Raw genomic sequence first — 22,033 nt, 5'->3', positions numbered from 1 at the left:
ATGTTTTGGGGTCTAGATACTTTAATGTTTTCCAGCTCGTGCGCATTATTCCACAAGTGCAGAAGAGCCAGAAATCCATAAAACTAGTCCCAGAGTTTTCACAGAACTAAGTGCAATTCCTAAGTGTTCAGCTACCCTGCCAACCTGATTCCCAAAGCTACCGCAGGAATACAGACAAGCTGCATGCCTGGTTAAGAGCGCATGGGACTCCAGCTGGCCCTGGTAGGATTTGCATGTGTGTTGACTGTAGCCAGCTGTGAAGATATGAGCAAACTTTAGTCCTCACTGTCCTGAGCCAGGGCTAGAACCAACAAAGATGTGGCCTGAGAATCAGAAAAATATAGAAAGCTCTCTGAAAGTTTAGTATTAAAGAGAAAATTCTGTATAGCAGGTAATCTTAAGCTATCCATACATATAAAAAATTAATACTGGTTGCTCTTCTCAACCTGACTATTTTCTGATTTTCTGCCACTACCCTCAGTAGCAGCAAACTTCTTCCTTGACTGTGGGACTTCATGACTATTTTTATTTTTGCATCCTGTACCCCTGACTCACTGCTGTGGATTCTAACCTTGATCTTATCACAGGCTTAAGTATCATCAGATTACTATTAAAGACATCGGTCATTCTAGAGAGAGCAGGAATGTTTACCTTATTTATTATATGCATCACAGCAGTAAGCTGCTCTTCAGTAGTTTCTGTAGCCACTTTGATATTGAGATTCTGGAGGACTCTTTGTATAATGATGTCATCAAGAGTCTGATGAAGCTGATCAATCAGCCCCCAAACTGGCAAAGAGTCCAAATCTGAGACAATGGTGATGTTAGCAATACCATACACGTCATCTACTCTGGCACCCCCTGTAGGATTAGAAAGGACAACCTGGAAACGTTTAGGAAATGGATTTAAAGATCCTGTCTTTGGAGTCAGGGTCACATCCAGAAATGCATTTCTCTGTCCAGGTTCAAAAGTCAATAAACCTTCAGATCTGGCAAAATCTTGTCCTGCAACAGCTGGAGATACGAAGGTCCGACCAATAGCTTCAGGTTTTTGCAGCTCCTTAAAACAAACCAAAAGAGTTTCAGGTAATATGATGATAGACACGACAGTTCAAAACCAGCTGCTGTTCAACACACATATGTTAAGTGGGTTAAATTTAAATTTGTGAAACTAATTTAAATTTTCAAAATGCCCTTCTTAAGAATAATATCACAATTACATTAAATGAAGTATGTCCCTGAAGTAGCAATCTGTCACTTATGGTCTGTGGGAATCTAGAGGAAGTATTATACAAATTGAAATCAGCAAACAGGCTCCCTCTCTTTATTTTTCTAGAAAAAAAAATTAAAAAATCACAAAGCTTTTCTTGGTAAATAGGTATTACAGAAATGTTAGAACATCAGTAAAGTGAATTCCAGAAGAGTTGATGTAATTTTATGTCTGCAGCATCAAGTCCCTCAATTCAGGGTACAGATAGGCACTGCAGATAAGTAAAAACTCCACAAAAGCCAAGCAAAAGTTTCGGAAATCTGAGCCCAAAATAATATTAATTCATGAAATACTTTGAATTCCCACATAACTATTTAAAATAAAAACCACCCAGTTATAACCAAAAGCAAGACAACCACTACAGAATAACCATGCAAGGCAGACAAATGAACTTATCTAGGAATGCTATAGGGCCTCATTTCCCTGCAAAGTAGCACTATTTTTACCTTCTGTGAGATTTGCGGATACTGTTTCATCCTTCACATTCTTGTTTTTTTTTGTCAGTTGCCATAACCTTGATATTATATCTGGCAATATAATAAACTTTCCTTAAGTGGAAACTAACGTTCTGGGCTATTGTTCATATGTTTGATTTTTTAATAGTGTCTATTCGTTTAATAAATATAGATTATATATTTACTCAAATATTCTTGAAAAGGTCTCTTACTGTATATAAAGAGCAAGGATTTTTCTTTGTGAAACACGAACCCTCTTTTGAAAGAATTTAGCTTTAACTGGTAAAGTTTCCTTATGGAATAAGAAAGATAATTTTTGAGTTTGCATAAGACTGTAAATCAGTGTGGTGTCTACCTGTTCAGATTTGCTCTAGAACAAGATCTTATCGTCTGTGAGGATTCTAGTGAGAAGTTTCCTTTTGTTTATCCCTTCCAATTGAGAGTTAGGAAACAGGGAAATAAGTGGTTACGAAGTGACCAGTTTTGGTAACTAGTGGCCAGAGCAATGTTTAAAAAAAACTACATAGCAATGAGATAAGCATCTGTTTCCAGTGTCTTACACTTCCTGCCTGCTGTAACCTCTTGTTTTACATGTACCAGTAGTACCAATACTTTGGTACTTGGCCATGCATGCTCAAATCTTAAAACTGTCCAAATCTGCATTGTTAACTAAAAAAATACAAATGGATAAGGAACTGCTCTGTGTATTTTAGCCTAAATACACACTGGAAAGTTAAAAATTCCTTCTCGAATTAACATCTACATGACGATAACCACTTCCTCTTGGCTGGAAAGAATGTGAAATTTTGCTACAACACATTCTAACTAAAACAGCGGTCAGCTACTGTGTAATAAATGTATGGAAATGTTGAGTTATCCTATTTAGTTAAAATAGTTACATATGCAATACAGCTATAGAATGCAAGGTTTTGTATTAAAAATGGTGACGGATGTATGCTGATCACACAATGCTTTGTTATAAAAACTGTCCCTTGAAATAATCCTTTTTGGTATAAAATTCAACATACTCAAAGTAGATCAGGCTAAGCACTATTCCAATACAATGGGCAAACTCAGAGGAATCCTTCTTGCAGCATGTGCCCTGATGTTGGAGTCACAACTCTAGGTGGAAGGAAACATGTTTTTGCAGCTATGCTACTTCTGCTAAAGGAGAAACTTTGTCTTCTGCCAGTAAAAATGAGGTACTCATTTACAGTTAAAAGGGTCAACAGTTAGAACATACAAATGTTAAATCTGTAAATATAACAAAAATGAATGGGGATGATAAAATTCACCTAAGCACATGATTCTCAATCAGAGAATCTCAGTCTCTTTTTTTTTTTCCCAAAATTACTAAACAACATAGAAGTACTCTTTCTAAGACTGCTCTCTGTATTAATAAAACTGTGACCTGAGACTGTTGGTATCTTAATCTTGATAGTCATACCCATCATTAAAAAAACTTCAGAGAACGAAGCCTCAAAAATTGGAGTCTCATAAGAGCCTTAGGACAAAGAAAAGAGTGTATTTAATGCCTGACTGAGCATACTCTTTGGGGCTACCGAAATGTATTATGAACAAAACCAATCTTGACAAACTAGACTACATATGCCCAGCAAATGTTTTACTGTTTCCTGAAAAAAAAACAAATGCTCATTACAGTAAAATTTTCTTTAGAGAATAAACAGTGATTTAACAATATGTCAGTCTTACCTGCGTGTTGTAGCTAACCATTGTGGTTACGGATGTACTAGAATCTCTGAGCACTTGCAGACTGACTAAAGTTGTTTTCTTATGAGCCACAGCAAAACGAGATCCCACGGCAAAATATACTAAACCACGAGGAGCATCACTTTCAAGAACGGTTACAAAAGCAAATCTGGAACTGCTGTTCAATGCAGCTCCTGCACTTACAGCATACAGCTCAACAAAAAAATATGTTTCAAATTCAGGTACCTGTAAATGAGGGATGATTTTCATATCATTATAAGGCTTACTACTAGTTACTTCCAGCTTTAAAAAATGTATGCATTATTTTCTATGTGCAATGAATTACTTCCACTAACACTTATCAAAACCATATTTTTTGAAATGTGCTCCAACCTTCATGAGGTTTAAGACATACAGAAATATTCTGTCTATTTGTAAACACAGGCTATTGAATTTTAGCATCCATTTGTCAAAGAATCAATCTAGTCAACTCTACATTCTTTATGCCTGTCTATTGAAAATAAGGTAGACATAGTAAAATTCTGTATGACACACACTGTCTCATTTTTGATTTTGTACCTACAATAGAAACATAAGGTGTTTAGAAATAGATATCACACTACTGAGATTCCAGAAATCAATTGGAAGTATGTCATTTGTACCTATTACTTGCACTCATAAAGAAGAAAACTTGCAAAAGAGTAGTTCTTTACAAGACAATAGTATTACAGAAAAAAAAAAATGGGCATTGAAGGTTTTTTTTTTTTTTTTAGTGAGCACAGCTTTTTGTGTCAACTATGGCCTTTTAGAAATCCTAATTTAATTCTAGAAAAGCTGGAGTCATGTCTTAGCTAACAAAGTCTATATAGCTGGCTAAGGCAAAACCTTTAAAGCCCAGAATGCTACACAATATGCCATAAAAATGTAAAATATTTATTGAATGTATTTATTACTTCATCATTTTGATATATATTTGGTACTAATTTATAAACTACCTATAACTGGAAGAAGAAATGGCAAGTATTTGGGGAATTAATTTTAACATTTTAACATTAACAATTTTTTAACATTTTAATTGAGTTGTTGTTAAGTAATTCTTTAAATTGAATGATCTTGACCAATCGAGGGCAGGCACCAATTTATTGGAATGCCATAGGGACCTTTTGCCCTCCATTAGAACCTGTTAGATCAGCACTTGCTTGTGGTAAAATCATGTGGTGCAGCAGCTGCTGCACTACTGTCATTAAATAATATCACTCCTTTAGACTAAGGATTCAAAATTCCACTTTACTCAGCAAGGTAGCCTGTGTCCCACTATTTTATTTATTGGCTCTTTCATTTTAAAATAATATCTGAAGAAGGAAGATGGCTCTCTTCCTGAACTATGACAATGCACCCCTCTTATCACCATTTCATACATCTTGCACTACTTTACAGAACATAGTCAGAAAAATGGGGGAAACCTTCTCTTTTTGGCTTTTTCAGTTCCCTGTACTTCAGCTTTGACAATATCCTAACTGCTAGGATAATTTCCTGCAAAGTTTCAGACTTTTTGAACGCTCTGTAAGAATGAGAACCATTAACACAACATTTCTTAAGAGTCTCCTGTAACCTAGATGGTGACTAGATAGTCAGAGATCAGCAGTTTTCACATATCATTGTGCTAGACCTAGACATGTAAAAATAAGAAGTTGCACTAGAAGATTTTTGCTGAATGCGAAGATATTACTTGCAGGATACGTTTTGCATAAGGCACACAAAGAAGTGCTTTGATAGATGAAAAAAATATTGTTTGGAGGTTAAGAGCACACTGAGATGAGTCCATTCTGTTTTTTGTCATTGTTATGTAGGAATCTGAGACCTGCATTTTACTCTTCAAATTAAATACTTAACTCCTTCCTGAATTTTTACCGGTCACAATGGAAACAGTAGAAGCCTGTAAGTAAATGTGTTTGCAAAGGAACTGAGCAGATCTTCAGTTGTCATCTTCAAACCGCATCTACACATCAATTCCTCTGTATCAGAGGGGTGTTTTTTTCATCTTGATAAACTGCAATTCAGCAACATTGCGATGTACATAAATGAGCAAAAACTACTCACATTATCAGGTTTTATTTCAATGGAGATGTTGCATGTTGTTTGACCTGCCACGCAGGTAGTGGCTCCCAGAACAGACACTAGCTCGTTCTCCAAGTTCATGCCATCCTTCAGAAGGACAACACCTGTTTTATTGAAGGTCACACGCCAAAAGACCTTCACATCTTCAAATGCTCTATAAGCAAATCAAAAGAGTAAACATGTACTGAAAGACAGCACTATTACTTTAGGAAACAAACCACAGAGGTAACGTTGTTCTTTAATAGTCAAAATCAACTAGGTAACTAGGTGGGATCAGCTGAGTAAGAGACTTACGTTTGAAAGACAAGGATGTGCCCAAGTACTTTGATTAATACTATGGTAAACATTTGCCTGGTAAGCCAGACAGAATCTGGCTTTCCTGCGAGCTTGAGGAACTTAGAATACTTGAGAATACTTGTCTAAAACACACATAAGTGTGCAACATGTACATGAGTTAGAAAAACACAGTATCAGTGTGACTGAAGACATAGTGCTGACACTTAAGCGTTGTCTTAATTGCTCATTCAAATATTCCAACCTCCTATTCCTACCCAGTGAGATGAGAATTTTAATTTCACCTCTAGCACTATAAATACTTTATGTTTAGCAAAACTTCCAATTTTGCTGCCTTATGGCATAAGTTGGAACATATTTGCATTTTCAGTTTCAGTTTTACAACAGCAACAGACCTAATCACATCTAAAAGCCAGTTTGCCAAATTCAGGGTAATCATTAAAGGAGCAGAAAGGCAAAGATTTATTACAAAACTCCATGATAACCTCTTCTGCTAACAGCAGCATCCTTGATTCAACAAGCATGTGGGAGGAGCACTTGAATCAGCTGTTGTCTGCACCTGTTTGGTTGTCTTGCAACAATCAGCAGCACCTCTCTGTTCTCAGAGTCTTCATCAAGTACAAGACCACTTTGTACTTCTGGAATGAATCCCAAAATGCCATTCTGAAGATCACTTCCTATATAGAAAACAGTCCAAGAAATTAGTTAGCAAGAAAGTTAAGCTGGGACTAAATTATATTTTTAACATGGATAACTGATAAAATGAAAATATAAAATAAAAATAAAAATATAAAATAAAAATAAAAATATAAAATAAAAATAACATAAAATAAAAATAAAAATAAAAACTAGGTACTAATAGTATACACTAAGAGACCACCAAGGGCTGCCTTAAGAAAATTTCTTCTATGTTACTATTCTTAATTTACATTCCATATCTATCCAGAACTTCAAATGTTGGCATTTCTACATTTTATTTTAACCAACAGAACAGAAGTTTTGAACATAAATTCCTTATAAGAATCCTGGCAGCACCCCTGCACTTAAGCTTCTATTTTCAGCAGCATTCAGCAAACTGACTGAATTTCTGTCCCATGACTTCAAGAGACAAGGTGTTACAGTAATCAAGAACAGTTTCAAAAAACATACTTATAATTACCTTATGAGATACTGATACTCAGTCTCAGCTATATTATTTTACATCTACCATACCCATTAAAACATATTCTTTCTAAAAAGAAATGGACATCAGCATGCCCTTACACAGCGTTGTCATGGTTGGTTATGGGATAAAGACAGTCTTCTAAGGACATGACTTCAGCTCCCTTATTCAGCCCACCCATAATGTTGTTGATTCCATTCATTTTCCTAAATTGCTACGTTAGGTTTTCTCCTAAATATTTAATTCAGTGCGAGAAACTATGGAGCTGGAAAATACTGTATTGTTCTCATGAGAATATAAATAGCTTCAGCAAAGCAGCAGTGGAGAAAAAAGAAAGAAAAAAAATCCTGGGCTAATGAAGGGAAACTAATGCCTCTTCACAACGTCCCATAAAATCTCACTTCTAAAGGATTTCTCCTCATAGGTACTGACGTTGTTACTCTGCAGCCTAGTTCTGATGCAGTGCATGTTTAACATCAGTATACATACCACCGATTAACAGAAACTGTGTCTGGTTTTGTGCATGCACAAATATTTAATCTGTGGTATCTTTCTACCTATATAGTTAAATGCAGATAGATCCTTTGATGCTTCTCCTTAAACCAAGCTGTCTCCTACCTTACTTTGTGCACACGCTGTACTCAGGGTGTAACTCTGGAACATGGTAATACACTTCTGTAGGATTCAACACAAGTTCAAATTCCCATCCATGTTTATGCACACACTTGTTTAACCTGCATGTATGGCCAATTGGTTGCTTGAGTGGTGAATTTCAGAAGCTGTGCACATCCATTTAAAATGGTCTGTTCCTGCACACCTAATTTTGGTCGCCACATACACTTATCCAACAGCAAAGTTTAATATCTGTTCCCAGCACCTATCTTGCATTGTTAAGACAATTTGAATACACAAAGCTTCCAGTAAATGCTGTACCTTACATGTAATTTTCTTGATTAGCCTAGTGTGTTCCAATTCCCCATTAGTTTCTAGAAGTTCAATTCACATTGCTGTCAAACAATTTTATATTTTTATAATTTATATATGTTTATATTCAGTGGAGAAGTCTGTTAGATATTGAAAAGCTAACAGTTTTTAAAACCCAACAGAAATTGGAGCTTTCTCACAGCAGTGTGCACTGACTGAAAGAAAAATTCTTTCCTAGATGTCCGTTCAAGCACATTCTTATCTTCCGTCTTCAGAAGCAGAGGATAACTAAACTGCAGAGTTGAATTACACAGTATCAAGATGTGAAAACACACTACCCTGTTTTTTACACCTCACAGAAACCCCATTCAGGGTGAAGGTGACAAAATGACCAAAAAACAATCAAACAAAAAAATGTGATGCCACTACTTGTGAAACAAAACCACTCAGACTTTCCCTTCATGAAGGGAAACTGGACAAGAGCAGAGATAAGCAGCATCTATAAATGTATCTTGAGCTAAATTGCTAAGGGATTCATGGTGGGGTTGGGTGTATTAGATGTTTTCTCCAATCCGAAAAACTCAAAATTTGGTAACGTAATATCCTGTTTATGGTTCAATAGAAATGCCATACTTCACATAAAAATCGCTATAAGCACCTGCAGTTACTCACTATTGCTTAGGTCTGATATATTTACTTATTTTCTGGGCGGAAAAAAAAAAAAAAAAAGGCTACCTGCAATAATTACTGTAGCAAAAGCAGCAAATCCATGTTCATCTTTTCCCTCCACAATCTGAGCTCCACATTCAGGATCTGAGAGGAAAACATAGAACAATTCCTGTCCTTCAGGCTCATCATCATCAAAAATTTTTATGGACACCTTGCTTTCTGTTTCTCCATCCAGCAAAGTCAGAGAGACTGACTGTTCCTCAAAATCTTCTCCTTCCATTGCCCACGTGAAGTTTGATTTTCCATAAGCATTTTCAAAAGGATATGAATCTATTCCACTCTGTGCACTTACTCCACCAAAAGTTTTAACAGTTACTTCAATATTACCAGTAAAGCCCTGGGTCCTTCTGATACTAATTATTACCGTGTTGGGGGTACTACTGTTTGTGTCTTCTTCAATATAAATCAACTCTGGCCCCAAACTCAGTATTCCATGAAGAATGTCATTATCCAGGATATTAATTTTTGCAACACTGAAAGCAGGATTCAAACGTGGACTCCAGTCAGGTTTCACAGATTGAAGATCTAAAATTTCCACAGCAGTCAAATTTACAAAAAAAAATTCCTCTATTTCAGAAACAGCATCATCGATTATTGATATTTTTATTGTGGCATTTGTCTGAAAATGTACAAATATAAGCTCTCCATTATAGATAGGTCTAAAGTCCTCTAGTGGTTTGGCACTTCCTGGAGTGGTTTGATATGTCAGCTTAGTGAGATTACTTTGAAAACCAAACAATCTTTGGACATGCAGTGTGACTGCCTGAACATCTTCTTCAACTGAAACAGATGTTGAGTTAAGAGCAAACTGAAAAATCCCCATTGGCTCAATTTCAGCTGTTGTAAGTCCTGACCTGAAACAGAAAAGATATTGAAGTTGAGTGAACAAACATGAAATGTGAAAATTAAAACACCCAAGCAGAACAGCTTCCATTGAACAGCCAGTAATGGCTGTAAGAACGCAAATTAGAAGAAAAATGTGTAATAGTAGAGGGAAGAAATAGCAGCCATACAAGGCAAGATGTGAAGAGGTTCTTTGAAAAATGTTTTTGGAATGATTGTGTCAAACAGCCTTCCACAGGCTTAACACATCCTGAGTCAACACAGAATACAGAATAAAGGATAAATTAAATAAGGCCTTCCTGAGAAAATGTAGAGGAAAAGAAATGTATCATGTCTTTCTACTGTACATACAATACAGGAAGATATACTGCAATACAGCCGCTCTGAGTAATAATAGTTTTAACCATAGCATGCACTTCCTGTACAAGGAGAAAACCGTGGACTAAACCAATGCCAGCACATCTCCTATTTTAATTAGGAAGCAAAAGAAGGATGGAAACTATTTTAAGACTTACAGTGGGGTTTTGAAGTATTAACCTTTCCCTCCCGATATTACTCACAGTATTTTTTCCAGATTTGAACCCCATTAGCATTATCAATTTGAACTCTATTATGTTCATGTAAAATATATCCCCTTTTTATGAGAAAAAAGCATAGAGATGACAACTGGGTTATTCTGCTCTCAAAAGAGCCTTTACTAAACCTTGGATCTTACACATCTCTAAAACTGACCCAGTAGTCAGTGCTATGGGTTACCAAATAGCACTGCAATTACAGTGTGCAATTTTCATTAATAAAGTCCATAAAGTTCCACCACTAAGGAAGTCAAAAACTCTTTAAAGTAATTGTCAGCTTTGCCTCCCACGCAATCTTGTCTGAAGTTTTCAAGAAAACACCATTCTTGTACACTCAAGACTTTTAACTCACATGGTAAATAGGTGCTCTGAGGACACCAGTCCACAGAACATACAGGCCTAGGAGAACAGGTCAGTGCAAGAAGTTTAGCCATCCAGCTCATTCCTTACTTCCTTCAGATTTGCCAGTAAAATTGTAATGTGAAGAAGCAAATACCTTTCTCCATACACAGTTTTGTTCTAGGTCCATTCATCTTATACCATTTTTAATCAATAAATTATCAATAAATAAAGAAGAATGAAAAGAAAGTAATTTGAAGAATAGATAACAGCCTAGCTGAGTTGGAAGCCTGTAGTAAATGTAACGGTTTTGCTTTTAAGAACACACACATGCACGCACATACACACACGCACTCATATATATACATATATATATATATACATATATATAAAATGAATGAAGTAGGTTCTAAGCATATTGCTCTCTACAATTACCTGAAATGAAGGTGTGGGGAGCTGGGGGGATCAGCCTCTTCTAGCAGATAACTAGTGATAGGACTAGAGGGAATGGCCTCAAGTTGCGCCAGGGGAGGTTCAGGTTGGAAATGAGGAGACATTTCTTCTCAGAAAGAGTGGTCAGGCATTGGGACGGGCTGCCCAGGGAGGTGGTGGAGTCCCCGTCCCTGGGGGTATTCAAGGAAAGGTTGGACGTGGTGCTTGGGGACATCATTTAGTGGGTGACATTGGTAGTAGGGGGGTGGTTAGACCAGGTGATCTTGGAGGTCTTTTCCAATCTTAATGATTGTAAAAACAGTGTTTGTTACCTTAGATCATCTAACTATGGATTTTTAGGGAGACTAATGAAAACTCTTAAGAGTCCCTTTCATTCTTCAGCTTCCTAGCTAAAGCTGTCAATCCTAATCCTTTATTTTCTTAACTGTCCCCATAGATTGAGACATGTCCCAGACACCATGGATCCCACTGGCATGAAACAGATTGGAATTTGAGATGAGCCTCAGTTCTGATAAGGTCAGGTCTGCAGTACTGATATTTGATTCCAGCTGAGACAAGATTTACGAATTTATCCAAAAAGGCACTACATCTTCCTACCTATCAATAATTTAAAAGGGATTTGTATAAGGCATATTCCTGCATGCAGGTTCTTACAGTATCTGTGCAACTAAAGGTTATGAGTAATAGCTTTACCTCAGGCGAGCCCCACCAGACGCATTGCTGTGCACCGATGTTAAAGAGATGGCAAATGACTCATGTTTGTTTATGCTTGGAGTAGCCTGAAATGAGATTACTTTACTTTTCTCACCAGGTGAAAATAGAACAGTACCTGAAACAAAAGAGACGCAAGAAAGAGAACACAATTCAAAACCACTAAATAGTTCAAATTCGTTTCAATAGTTCAATAGTTCAAATTCACAATTCAAAACCCCATTTTACCTGGGAATATACTGAGACAGAGCCTCTAAAGGCAATTCCACTCCATTTTGGAAGAAGAAATCTGCATGAGGATCTTTTTTATATAAAGCTGTCCATCAGTGTACAGCACTGTGCTTACCTCTAATACATGTATCTAAGAAGTTTAGCTCTCTTCTTTTTTCTTTGTTTTCGTTCATAAAATGAAAATATTGCTTACAGATAAAAATCAGTTCATACAATTTCATCCTAATCACACTTATTAATAGAGGAAACGTGTACAGGTACCAATAACTAAAAAGTGGTATCACCACTTAAGCCACTTTCACAGCTCTTTCCTCAGAGAGTACTTACCAAACGAAGGAGTAATATTGCCTGACTGAGCAAAGTCAGTGATCAGGTCTGGTGGGTATCCTGAAATCCAGTTAACTGTTACAGAGCCATAAACTCCCTTTCTGGTTATGACAGCCTGACCTGTCCCTGCTACAATGTCTGTAAGTCGTAAAGTAACAGATTCAAAGCCAACCTGTGGAAACATCAATTTTGATAGAGAAAACTGAATAAGAATGGGCAATAACATATGTGCAAGTGCACTAAATATTTTGAAGCAGGCATTTCACAATCATAAACATAGCTGTGACAAATATAGATATCATATGTATGTGTGTGTATTCTCTCTACTTCTCTCTCTCTTTCTCCCCCTTCCTCCCTCCCTTGACAAGTCTTTAACAATTCTGCTAAATCTGAGATTTTTTGAGAATTAGATCTCAGGGAAATTAACAAATATTACTCAGATTTCAGTACTAAAAACACTAAACACAGCATTCTGTGTCCGTTGTTTACAACAAATACCCTTAATACTCATAGTAATAGCTGTAGTACTATACATATATGCATAAAGCTAGAATAAATTACTATGTATCCAGTACAAAGTTGTTGCCATATGAAATTGCTAATGGGAATATTTTTGCTAGCATAATCTACTTTTCTTTCAGTTTAAGAAGCAAATTGGTCTAAAAGGATAATTCTCACATTCTAAAAGCACTGATAATTAGATATATTATATGATAGTATATAATATTTACAGTAAGACCATTTAAATTAAGTTTAATTATAAATTAAAAGAACGAACAGCATTTCAAGAAAAAGAAATATGTAATTAAAAGATAAGCAAAATGTGAGGGCCAAAAACTCAGCATGCTTTTGTCTTTGCCTGATACCTAAAAAGTAGCTGAAACATATACACTATATCAGAATACACAGATTCTCTTTTTTCACTATCATATAAAGTAGCCGGAAGCAGAATTTCTCAGAGATTAGCCAAATGTATTGTCAACTGCTTTAAAAAACAGCATGACATCCACCTCTTTTTGCACATACTACTGCATACATGCCGTAATCTAATTTTGGGCAGCTGTACTTAAAGGAAAACATTGTCCAGAATTAGTTTTTTTTCCTTTAAGTCTCAGAACTTCCATTTCATATAAACAATAATACAAATTAACCATAATATTTACATTATTTACTGTAGCTTTAAAAATATATATCAAAACTAATAGATGAAGAGACATTTTCAAGCAGTACTAACAAATTTGTATAAGGATTTAAAAAAACATTTCCAGAAATCTTAACACATAGTATAAGTAATAACTGGAAAAGTCGCTCATTAAATTGGCTGCAATTACAAAAACTTCATGGTGTCAACTGAATCCTCACAGCAGTTATCCTCTGTAATGCAGTGTGGTAGCTATGCCATACTTTAGCCTGAAATGTCATACTGACCTCTGAATTGGCAGCTTCCTCAGGAATAAGCAGAACAGCTGACTTTGCTTCTTCTAATATTTTAGGCACATCCTTGGCACCTCCCTTAACCAGACTTACATTAATCAGTTCCAGAGTAAAATTCAAGCCCAGTAAAAGAAATGCCTTTGAAAGAGAGAATTTAAATAAAAAGGTATAAATTTAATTCCACTAAAACATGAGATCCACCACTTCAAAGAATTAAGCAGCAGACTGATGTGCCTCTTTTATTCCACTTGCATACAAAAGCTGTGTTTTCAAGACAAGCATTTTATTGATTACCTTTCTCAAAAGAACTACAGATAAAACATCAATGTTGTGAATGTGATTATCAGCAGTTTGTTAGACTGTGAATTTGTAAAGCAACTATTGCCATTTTAATAAATTGTAACTGACTTAGTGGGCCTCAGCTTGATTTTAATCCTTACGATTCACCACAGTGTGGATGTAAAATGGTAATAATAAAAAACTAACTGGAAACACAGAGAACTGAAGATAACATATCTGCTGCTTCATGTGTCAGCACCACCAGATCACTACTGACAATCCAAAATGGAAACTTAAGAAAGTATTTGGATGCATATAATAATAAAATATTGAAGTGATAATAGTGCTAATCAATGATTGAGGGAAAAAAGGAATATATGAACATATGCACCATAGTGATTTTGTAAGATTATGTAAAAATATGATATTTAACTCCATCTCTATTGCATAAATTCATAATATTAAAAAACCTTCTTTGATGTTTCTTCATAGTGGATTCTGTTGAGTCTAGTCATCTTATTACAGATTTGTATTGTGATTAAGACAACAGTAAAAAATAAATATCAAATAATCTAAAAGGATAATACAGACCTGGCTGCTTATTGGCACTCTTTTCACTCCAAAGCTGGCACCATCTTTTATGGCAAGGTATCCCTCCTCATCCCCAGGTGCAGTTAGTGCTTCTTTGTGATGAGACAAGATTTGGTACTGACTGACCACTTCTCCAAATGCCCCAGCATGCCGAGTTATGTTAATCTGAATATACCGATTGAGATCTCTCTCTATTAATACTGACTGCTGATCAGAGTACAACGCAAACACCCCATGGGGATCATCATTTGCAAAAACATTGATCTTTGAAGTTCTTCTGTCTTGGTCTAAATCTGCTCCACCTTCTACTGAAATCAGCTGCACTGTGTAGCTCTCATCTAGTTCTGGAACATCATCAGGTAACAGGTAGATAATTATCTCAGCTGTACTCTGCTGGTCAGCAATGACAACAGATCCTTCTGTCATAAGAAAGTCACCCGTGATGTCAGATTCACTACGTATTTCCCAGTAAACCTGAAAAGAGTTTAAAAAATTAACAAAATAGGAGAAAACAAAATTACCCACAGAATCAGAAACTTTCACATTCAATATTCAAAATAGAGAGGATATGGAACAGATTGGCTTTAAGTAGATAAATTAGAAATTGTTTTAGATATACACAGAAAGAGACATACAGGTTGTCTTGCAAAAGGAGTGTGTGTTGTTTCTCTAAAAATATAACTTTTTCATTTGTGTATCTTCAGAAGATTTATTTAAAATTCTGTAGAATCTCTGAACAGTGTTCAAAAATTATTTTTATTTTTACACCATGATAGCCCTGCTGTTTTTCCTCCCTTCAAGACTCCTCACATCAGAAAGAGGTCAAGAGTCCTCGTTAAACACAGCAGATGCTTTTATTAATTGAAATAATGATTAAAAAAAAAAAAACTTGTTAAAATGCAGACTTCTAAAATAATTTAGTTAAGTAACAATGTGATAGTTCAAAAAAGTCCATTCTTACCTTTAAGTACAGCTGGAAAAAAAGTAAATTGTGAGGGTCTCAAAGAAAGCTTACTAAAAAAGTGTGTTCTGTTCTGTCCTCCCATCAAAAGCACAAGGGGAGACAGACAAAGGAGAGAGACAAGCATTGCATTACTGTTTCTCTTTTTTCTTGATCAGTGAGGAGACTGAATCTGACTTTCCAAACCACAAGTACTGAATCTGAGCCCCTTGCTAAAGTCAGTCGACAAGAGAGCCCTTCAAAAATGAATTTGAGCAACAAGCAATTGAAAGGCATGGAAAAATCATTTCTTTTGTCCTCCATATGTTCATACTGATGATTTCAGGTTGTACTGGTTATTAGGAAAACAATAAGAGTAAGAGTACCGTTATGTTTCCCAGAGTGCCTTGAATTCGTCTGAGAAACAGTGGTATACTTTGTGGCCCTTCCACTGCCGAGGGCTCTGTATAGTTCTTCTCAGACAACGATTCAGGAGCAAACTGTACGATTCCATTAGGATCACCAAACTTCTGTATCTGTAAAAAAGCAAGTAAGCAAACAAAAAATCAGAAATGTAGACTGAGTTATATTCTTGCTCAAGTCATTAAGATCTTTGTTGCCAGGTTCTACAGGACATGTATCTACTAGCTCTTGGTAAAGAGTTTTCTCTCTTAAGATTCAAGAATACAGTAGCAGTTAGAATAGAGACTGTGAGGAGAACAACGACAACAAAACCAGACAGAGACAGGACCATCAGGGTATCAGAAAGGAGTGATATCAAGCTCACATGCACGCACTCACATGCACATGAAGCAGTCGCTCTTCTGTGAGAAGATCCTACAGTGATACCTGGAGAATTCTGAGAAGGCTCTAAACTGAGCAGGAGTCAAAATATGAGGTTGTCAATAAAAAGGCAAGCTTGGGCTTTAATTAATTGAAGCTTCATATGAAAACAAATGGCAGTGATGATTCTATCCACTAAGTTGAGCCTCACTCAACTATAAATAACTTGTACTTTAAAAATCATCTAAATACATTTGAGAGTAAATTAATTTTGAAAGGATTTGGAAAACATATCTCCTGGAGCAAGACACAGAAGAAAAACCACACATCCCCTTTTCAGTTTTCAGCAAACCTGCCCAAACCTGATTGATGGAAACAAATGACAAAAGCAGACAGGTATACTTATGAGAAGTCCTTGCTGCAAATTTATTCTGAAACTTTTGCTGCGAATAAAAACTTTCAAAAAAGGACTAAAAATCCAGTGTGCCCTCTAAGGCTGCCCTCTGCCCTCGAAAGACCTGAAGAGAAATGGAGGGAACAGTATATATACAGAACCAGCAACCCGAGTAGCAGTCACTTTGATCGGTTTTGTGTTCTCACGACACTGATGTAGTTCTGCCAGACCTAAAGGCTATGTAAAGAATCGAGGTGGTTCGCCCTGGGTTAGCTCTGCACAAACATCAGTGCCTACTGAGAAGAAAATTCAATGGCATGCAGGGTGAAACACTCCATTCTGAGGAAAAAACCTAGGCCCCTGATAGAGAACATGAAGAGTGTGTGGAAACAGGAGCTAATTGCATCAATACATTTCTCTACAGACAAGAAAAACAAATAAGTCCAGTTTATAGGAAAGATTTTTTTTCTGACTTCTGTAAGAAGTCTCATCAATATTTCCTTAACTGCAGTATCCCTAGAGCAAGTATTTGCCCTTGACATCTCCTCTGCCTTCTCCAACATACGTCTCTTCTGCCTATCTGTCCTGCTCTGTGATTTTCCCATTTCTTTTACACAAGCTAGCTATAGGAGAGGTAGAGGGCAAAAAAGGGAACACACTGACAGTTAGGAATGAAGACCCAATCCATGCTCCAACAAAATTCTGCAAGAAAGAGGGCCAGGTCAGGGCTTATGTACCAATTATTACTGATAGATTATTTACTTTTTCTTTTCTTCTTCTTTAACAACGAAAGCCTTAACGATACATGTGAGTAGTACAAGGGACAAGAAAGCCAAATGACAGACAATGCAACTGGTATGATTAATTTTTAAAAGTTTTGCAGGATAAATACCAGTATCAACAGAGGTCTCAGAAAAAAAGCAAAGCAATAATGACTTACTATTAGTGTAACGTTGTTTGCCTTAGGATCTATTTCTGTTTCACCTTTCCCAAGGCTCAGTCTAATAACAAATATCTCCTGAACTTCAACTTCTTCATGAGGATAGATTTGTAGATTAATAGATCTCAGACCTCCTTCTCCTTCCCCAAAATAAAATGATCCATTCACAGGGTCACCAATGTCATTATTCACAGGAGATAAAACTTCTTCTGAATTGGGTCCTAAAATGTCCCAATTAATCTGTGGAAGATATCAGTCCTAGATTAAGAGTGGTGATATATTATAGTAGCCCCCCAAGGGGGAGAAATGAATGAGTACCATAAGCGACAAAAAAAAATCCTGAATCTGGTAAATAGCTATGTTTATATCTTTGTTGCTAATACTGTTACTAATAATTTGCTTGTGGGAAATCACACAATCCTTTAGAAAAATAAATGCAAAAAATTAGAAAAGGAAATTGTGAAAGATTTCTACAATGCCAGTTTATGAAATTTTAAATATTAGTAACTAGAAAAGAAGAGAAACTGAAATTTCTTTACTACATAATGGGAAATATACTGGCCAGTTTCTATTTCTCTCTTTCCAGATTGTTTTGCAAAGCTCCCCAAGTGTGTACTCATTCCCTGTGAAATGGGATATGAAGACCTAAAATGACAAGCATTTACTTAGCAATCTGCAAGAAGTTTTTAATTCCTCAAATGATTATCCATACTTTTTCAGCCTGATTAAAAGCTAGTATTTTTGAATTTTCCTGTAATTAGATTTGGTTTTGAGGAGTTCATATTCAACACTTTAACGTTATTTTTGTTTTGGTCATTTTCATTGCTTTCCTGCTTTCTCAAATTTATTTTCCAGTAAAAAGACAAAGAAGACTCTGGTAAATTTTACATGGGAAGAGGGAGAGCTCATGGTCTTTAATGCCAATTTTCCAGTCATTTGCCAAGACTGTGAAAGACCTACCTTAGTTCATGTTTATACCTTTCTTTGCCAGTGGTCTGGGAAAGAGTTAAAAAAAAAAGAAACACTAGAAATTTCATAGTAAACAATTTACTGAAAAAAATGACCTGCTTTATGAAGTGATTCAACTGAATTAAAAGAAATTGCCTGTGTGTGAAATTAACCATACTTTTGGCAGGGTTAGAAGCTAGTTTAAAACAAAGCTCAAGAGACCAAAAAAAAAAAAGGAGAAGGAGAAATAGAAGAAGAAAAGTTTAACTACATTTTCTGTTATAGTGCAACTACAATAAATGCATAAGAAAAGCAGGAATTATCCCACCACAAATCAGTCACAAGCCTTTGAAGGAAAACGCAAGAGTTTTTTGACCTAGTGACTGAAAAGCATCCAGAGTGTTTGACAGTGAGGGCCTACCTGTGTGTCTCCTAACAATCTTCCAGTTCTTTCCAGCACCAGGGACACTACCATGGGTATATCAGGATTGGGAAGAGTAATTCGACTTTGGTTGAGAAATCGGACAATGCCCTGGGGGGAGTCGCTTTTAGCAATAGTGATCTGGCTCACTAGGTGGAGCCCAAGGACTGCTCCACCAGTGGCTCCTGTGAGCTGGATTTCAAATTGCTCTGCAAATTCACTGTATGGAAAGAAGAAAAAGGAAAAAGGAAAAAAAAAAAAAAAGGGAAAAAGGAAAAAAAAAAAGGAAAAAGGGAGAGATTATTCGGTATCCAATAAAAAAAACGTTAAAATATACTTAGTAATTCAATTAGACATCCAATTGGATCTGTTTGAAGATATACATAAGTCAAATCTGTACACATGCAACAGAAGATTCTTCCCATTTGCACAGAACAGTGGTATCTGAAATATAAAAATAACATTCTTCCTATTCATGTTAAATTAATGTGTTGTTTTGATTTTTTTTAAAGCAGTGAAAAATATTTTATTATTCACAGTAGTACTATTCTATTCAGTACTATTCTATTCAGTACCTAATAATACAGATAATGTAACGAAATGTCTTGGTTTTGCATAAAGTTTTACACGAACTATGAAACATTAGTAATAGTTTTTTTCCTTTTATATTTAGACACTTTTTTTCAGCACTACAGCAATTTGCTGCAGCACTGCATTCTCAGCATTGAAGCACTGCAGCAATACATTCTATTCTATGAATCTGCTTTTTAATTCCCATTCTACATGTAAGCATACTGCTCATTAAAAAAAAAATAAGACTTCTAAAAAGAAAAGTAAAATAAACATCAGAAAAATTAATTACCTTACTTCATCATCAATAATAGAGATGTAGATAAAAGTCTGGTTCTGGCCATGATTAAAAGTGACAGAGTTATTGTGGATTAAATAGTCAATACCATTGGGAAGTGCAGAAATGCTTCGAGAAAGAAAATTAGCTGTTACATAGCCATAAGTTCCACGCTTCCTCACAACAGGAATCATGATTACTCCAGCATCTTCCTCCACTGCAAGCATAATTGAGATAAAAAGTTATCACAGGTATGTGATATCAAATCTTTAAGTATTGTGTACAGAAGTCCATTTACCTTTCAGTACTCACAACCAGGATTTTCTGAAGCTACTGTGAGCATTATTTTTGAAAATTGAATACAGCACATCTAACACCACTTTAATAGCAGCAAGCAGATGTTTCTTGTAGCACAGTAGCACATGCTTCATTAATCAAGATGAAATGAGGTTTATGTTCTAAAAACTTCCTCACACATTTTTCCCATTCAAATTTTTAGTCAGTGATTAAAGTTAGTGTAAGTATCTTCTAACAACCAAATCAGTAATAGGAAAAAAAAAAAAGTGTTTTACTCTGCTATAACCTCATTTGTACAAATGACAGTTTACTGTTCCTTTAAAAGAAAATATTACATTTTAATGTACTTTATTATACTATAGTCACTCATTTGATCTTCAAAGATTATGTAAAAGCAAATCTTTGGGATTATGGAAAAGTCTACTCAATGTGATAAATGAACAACACTTCAAACAGTTTTTAAACAGTTAATTAAGCAGAGAGACTACCATCTTGGGAATAGCTTAGGTTTGTAAGAAATATTCAAAAGCAACCTGAAATGGAGCTAAGTTAAGAACCCATCAGAATACTGATACGGAATGAAATTATTACTGCTGATATGAAAGGTCAATTCATTTCTTACATGTTTTTACCGTCTTCAAGGGAGCAATATACAGGTTTCAATTGTTGTTCATAGGCATATATATCAAGTCACATTAGTTATAAATTTTTAATGAAAATATAAATAAAGAAATATGTAAGTGAAGCAATGTTTATAACTTCCTATAGTAATTTCCACCTAGAAATACCAAAGTAGTTTCAGCATTAGTGTTGAATGTCCCAGATGCAACTTGAGAATACAATGAGTCATAGGAGACCAACTCTGTTCTTATGATGAAAAACAATGAAATGTGTGGTGGTCTTTTCCTCCTGTCCCCTCACTCTCAAATTTATTGCCCCAGGTACATAAGTGAAAAAAGTAAATAAATCTGCACAGTCATGCTTTTACTATTTTTACAGTGACAGAAAGTATGAAGAAAAAGTACTCAAGAATTTATTTACAGATGGTTATATAGTTTGTATTGGAACTCAGGGTAGATGTTGAAAGGTAACTCAAAAATTTGTGACCTGGTCACAGGCTTATCTTCTAAGCTACACTGAAAACTTAAGGTAAACCTACCTTGTAGATGGATGTACTGTGGATCAAATTCTATGATGCCTTCTGCATTGTCACTTTTTGCTATAGTGACTCGTACTGTGGAGATATTTCCTATTATAGGGGGTTGATCCACCTGTAGACCATTTTCTTTTATGGTAAAATCAAATCCACTTGCAAGAACATAGCAAATAAAATAAAAGAAAAATTACAAATCATGTTAAAGTTTTAAGATGCATGTATGACAATTTAATGATTACCACAAATACTTCTGCTTTCCGAGTGCAATCACTGAAGACTTTTTGGGCACATCTTCTCAAACTATTATATATCTAAAAATAGTAGTTTATTTCCAGATATATATATTTCATTTTTTTATTTCTCATTTTATCTTTTTTTTCTATTTGTACTTCATGCAACTTGAAACTCTAGCAAATATTAATGAGCTCACAATCTGAGCAAAGATTAGCTATTAGTGACATCTACGCATTACACATGACAGCGTGCTTTCAAAATGAAGCATTAAGATCTTGAATCAGGAAAAACTTAACTGGTAATTGTTTGCAAAGGTCAATCCCATTGCTATCTTATGACACGGCTATCACAATGCACTGTGTATGTACATGTCTGTTGGAATCCAAGACTTTGATAATCTTTCCTAATACAGTCACTGTTAATACAAAATATTAATACAACTTCTTACAGAAACATAAATTTAAAAAGCTAAAGGGCCAGAGCTCTACAAAATTTAGTTGCACGCCAATGGAATTCCACGCAGTGACAACTTGCCACATGTGCATTTTTATTCCTGGTAACATATTCACACATAGAAGAGTCTACTGCATCATGAATATAGGGGCTTTAGTTTTCATTCATGCATATGA

At 35.6% G+C, this 22,033-nt stretch overlaps 1 protein-coding gene across 14 annotated transcripts in view; it reads right to left on the bottom strand.

Annotated features, from left to right (window-relative positions):
• The window catches only part of ADGRV1 (adhesion G protein-coupled receptor V1), a 289,971-nt gene that overhangs the window by 160,362 nt on the left and 107,576 nt on the right, over nucleotides 1-22,033 (bottom strand). For all 14 annotated transcript variants that reach the window (XM_080573059.1, XM_080573054.1, XM_080573063.1 and 11 more), the window contains 14 exons: nucleotides 21,174-21,322; nucleotides 19,733-19,934; nucleotides 18,871-19,090; nucleotides 17,502-17,741; nucleotides 15,771-15,920; nucleotides 14,445-14,918; nucleotides 13,569-13,712; nucleotides 12,141-12,312; nucleotides 11,565-11,700; nucleotides 8,668-9,515; nucleotides 6,406-6,523; nucleotides 5,535-5,706; nucleotides 3,438-3,680; nucleotides 652-1,059 (listed from right to left, as the gene is read on the bottom strand). In XM_080573059.1, the coding sequence (XP_080429185.1) occupies nucleotides 652-1,059; nucleotides 3,438-3,680; nucleotides 5,535-5,706; nucleotides 6,406-6,523; nucleotides 8,668-9,515; nucleotides 11,565-11,700; nucleotides 12,141-12,312; nucleotides 13,569-13,712; nucleotides 14,445-14,918; nucleotides 15,771-15,920; nucleotides 17,502-17,741; nucleotides 18,871-19,090; nucleotides 19,733-19,934; nucleotides 21,174-21,322 (3,676 nt within the window). The remainder of the gene's footprint in view (nucleotides 1-651; nucleotides 1,060-3,437; nucleotides 3,681-5,534; nucleotides 5,707-6,405; nucleotides 6,524-8,667; nucleotides 9,516-11,564; nucleotides 11,701-12,140; nucleotides 12,313-13,568; nucleotides 13,713-14,444; nucleotides 14,919-15,770; nucleotides 15,921-17,501; nucleotides 17,742-18,870; nucleotides 19,091-19,732; nucleotides 19,935-21,173; nucleotides 21,323-22,033) is intronic.

Source organism: Anser brachyrhynchus (genome assembly GCF_964034855.1).
Source record: "Anser brachyrhynchus genome assembly, chromosome: Z".
NCBI lineage: Eukaryota > Metazoa > Chordata > Aves > Anseriformes > Anatidae > Anser > Anser brachyrhynchus.
Note: the sequence above shows the minus strand (reverse complement) of the source record. Positions and strands in the feature narration are given on the sequence as shown.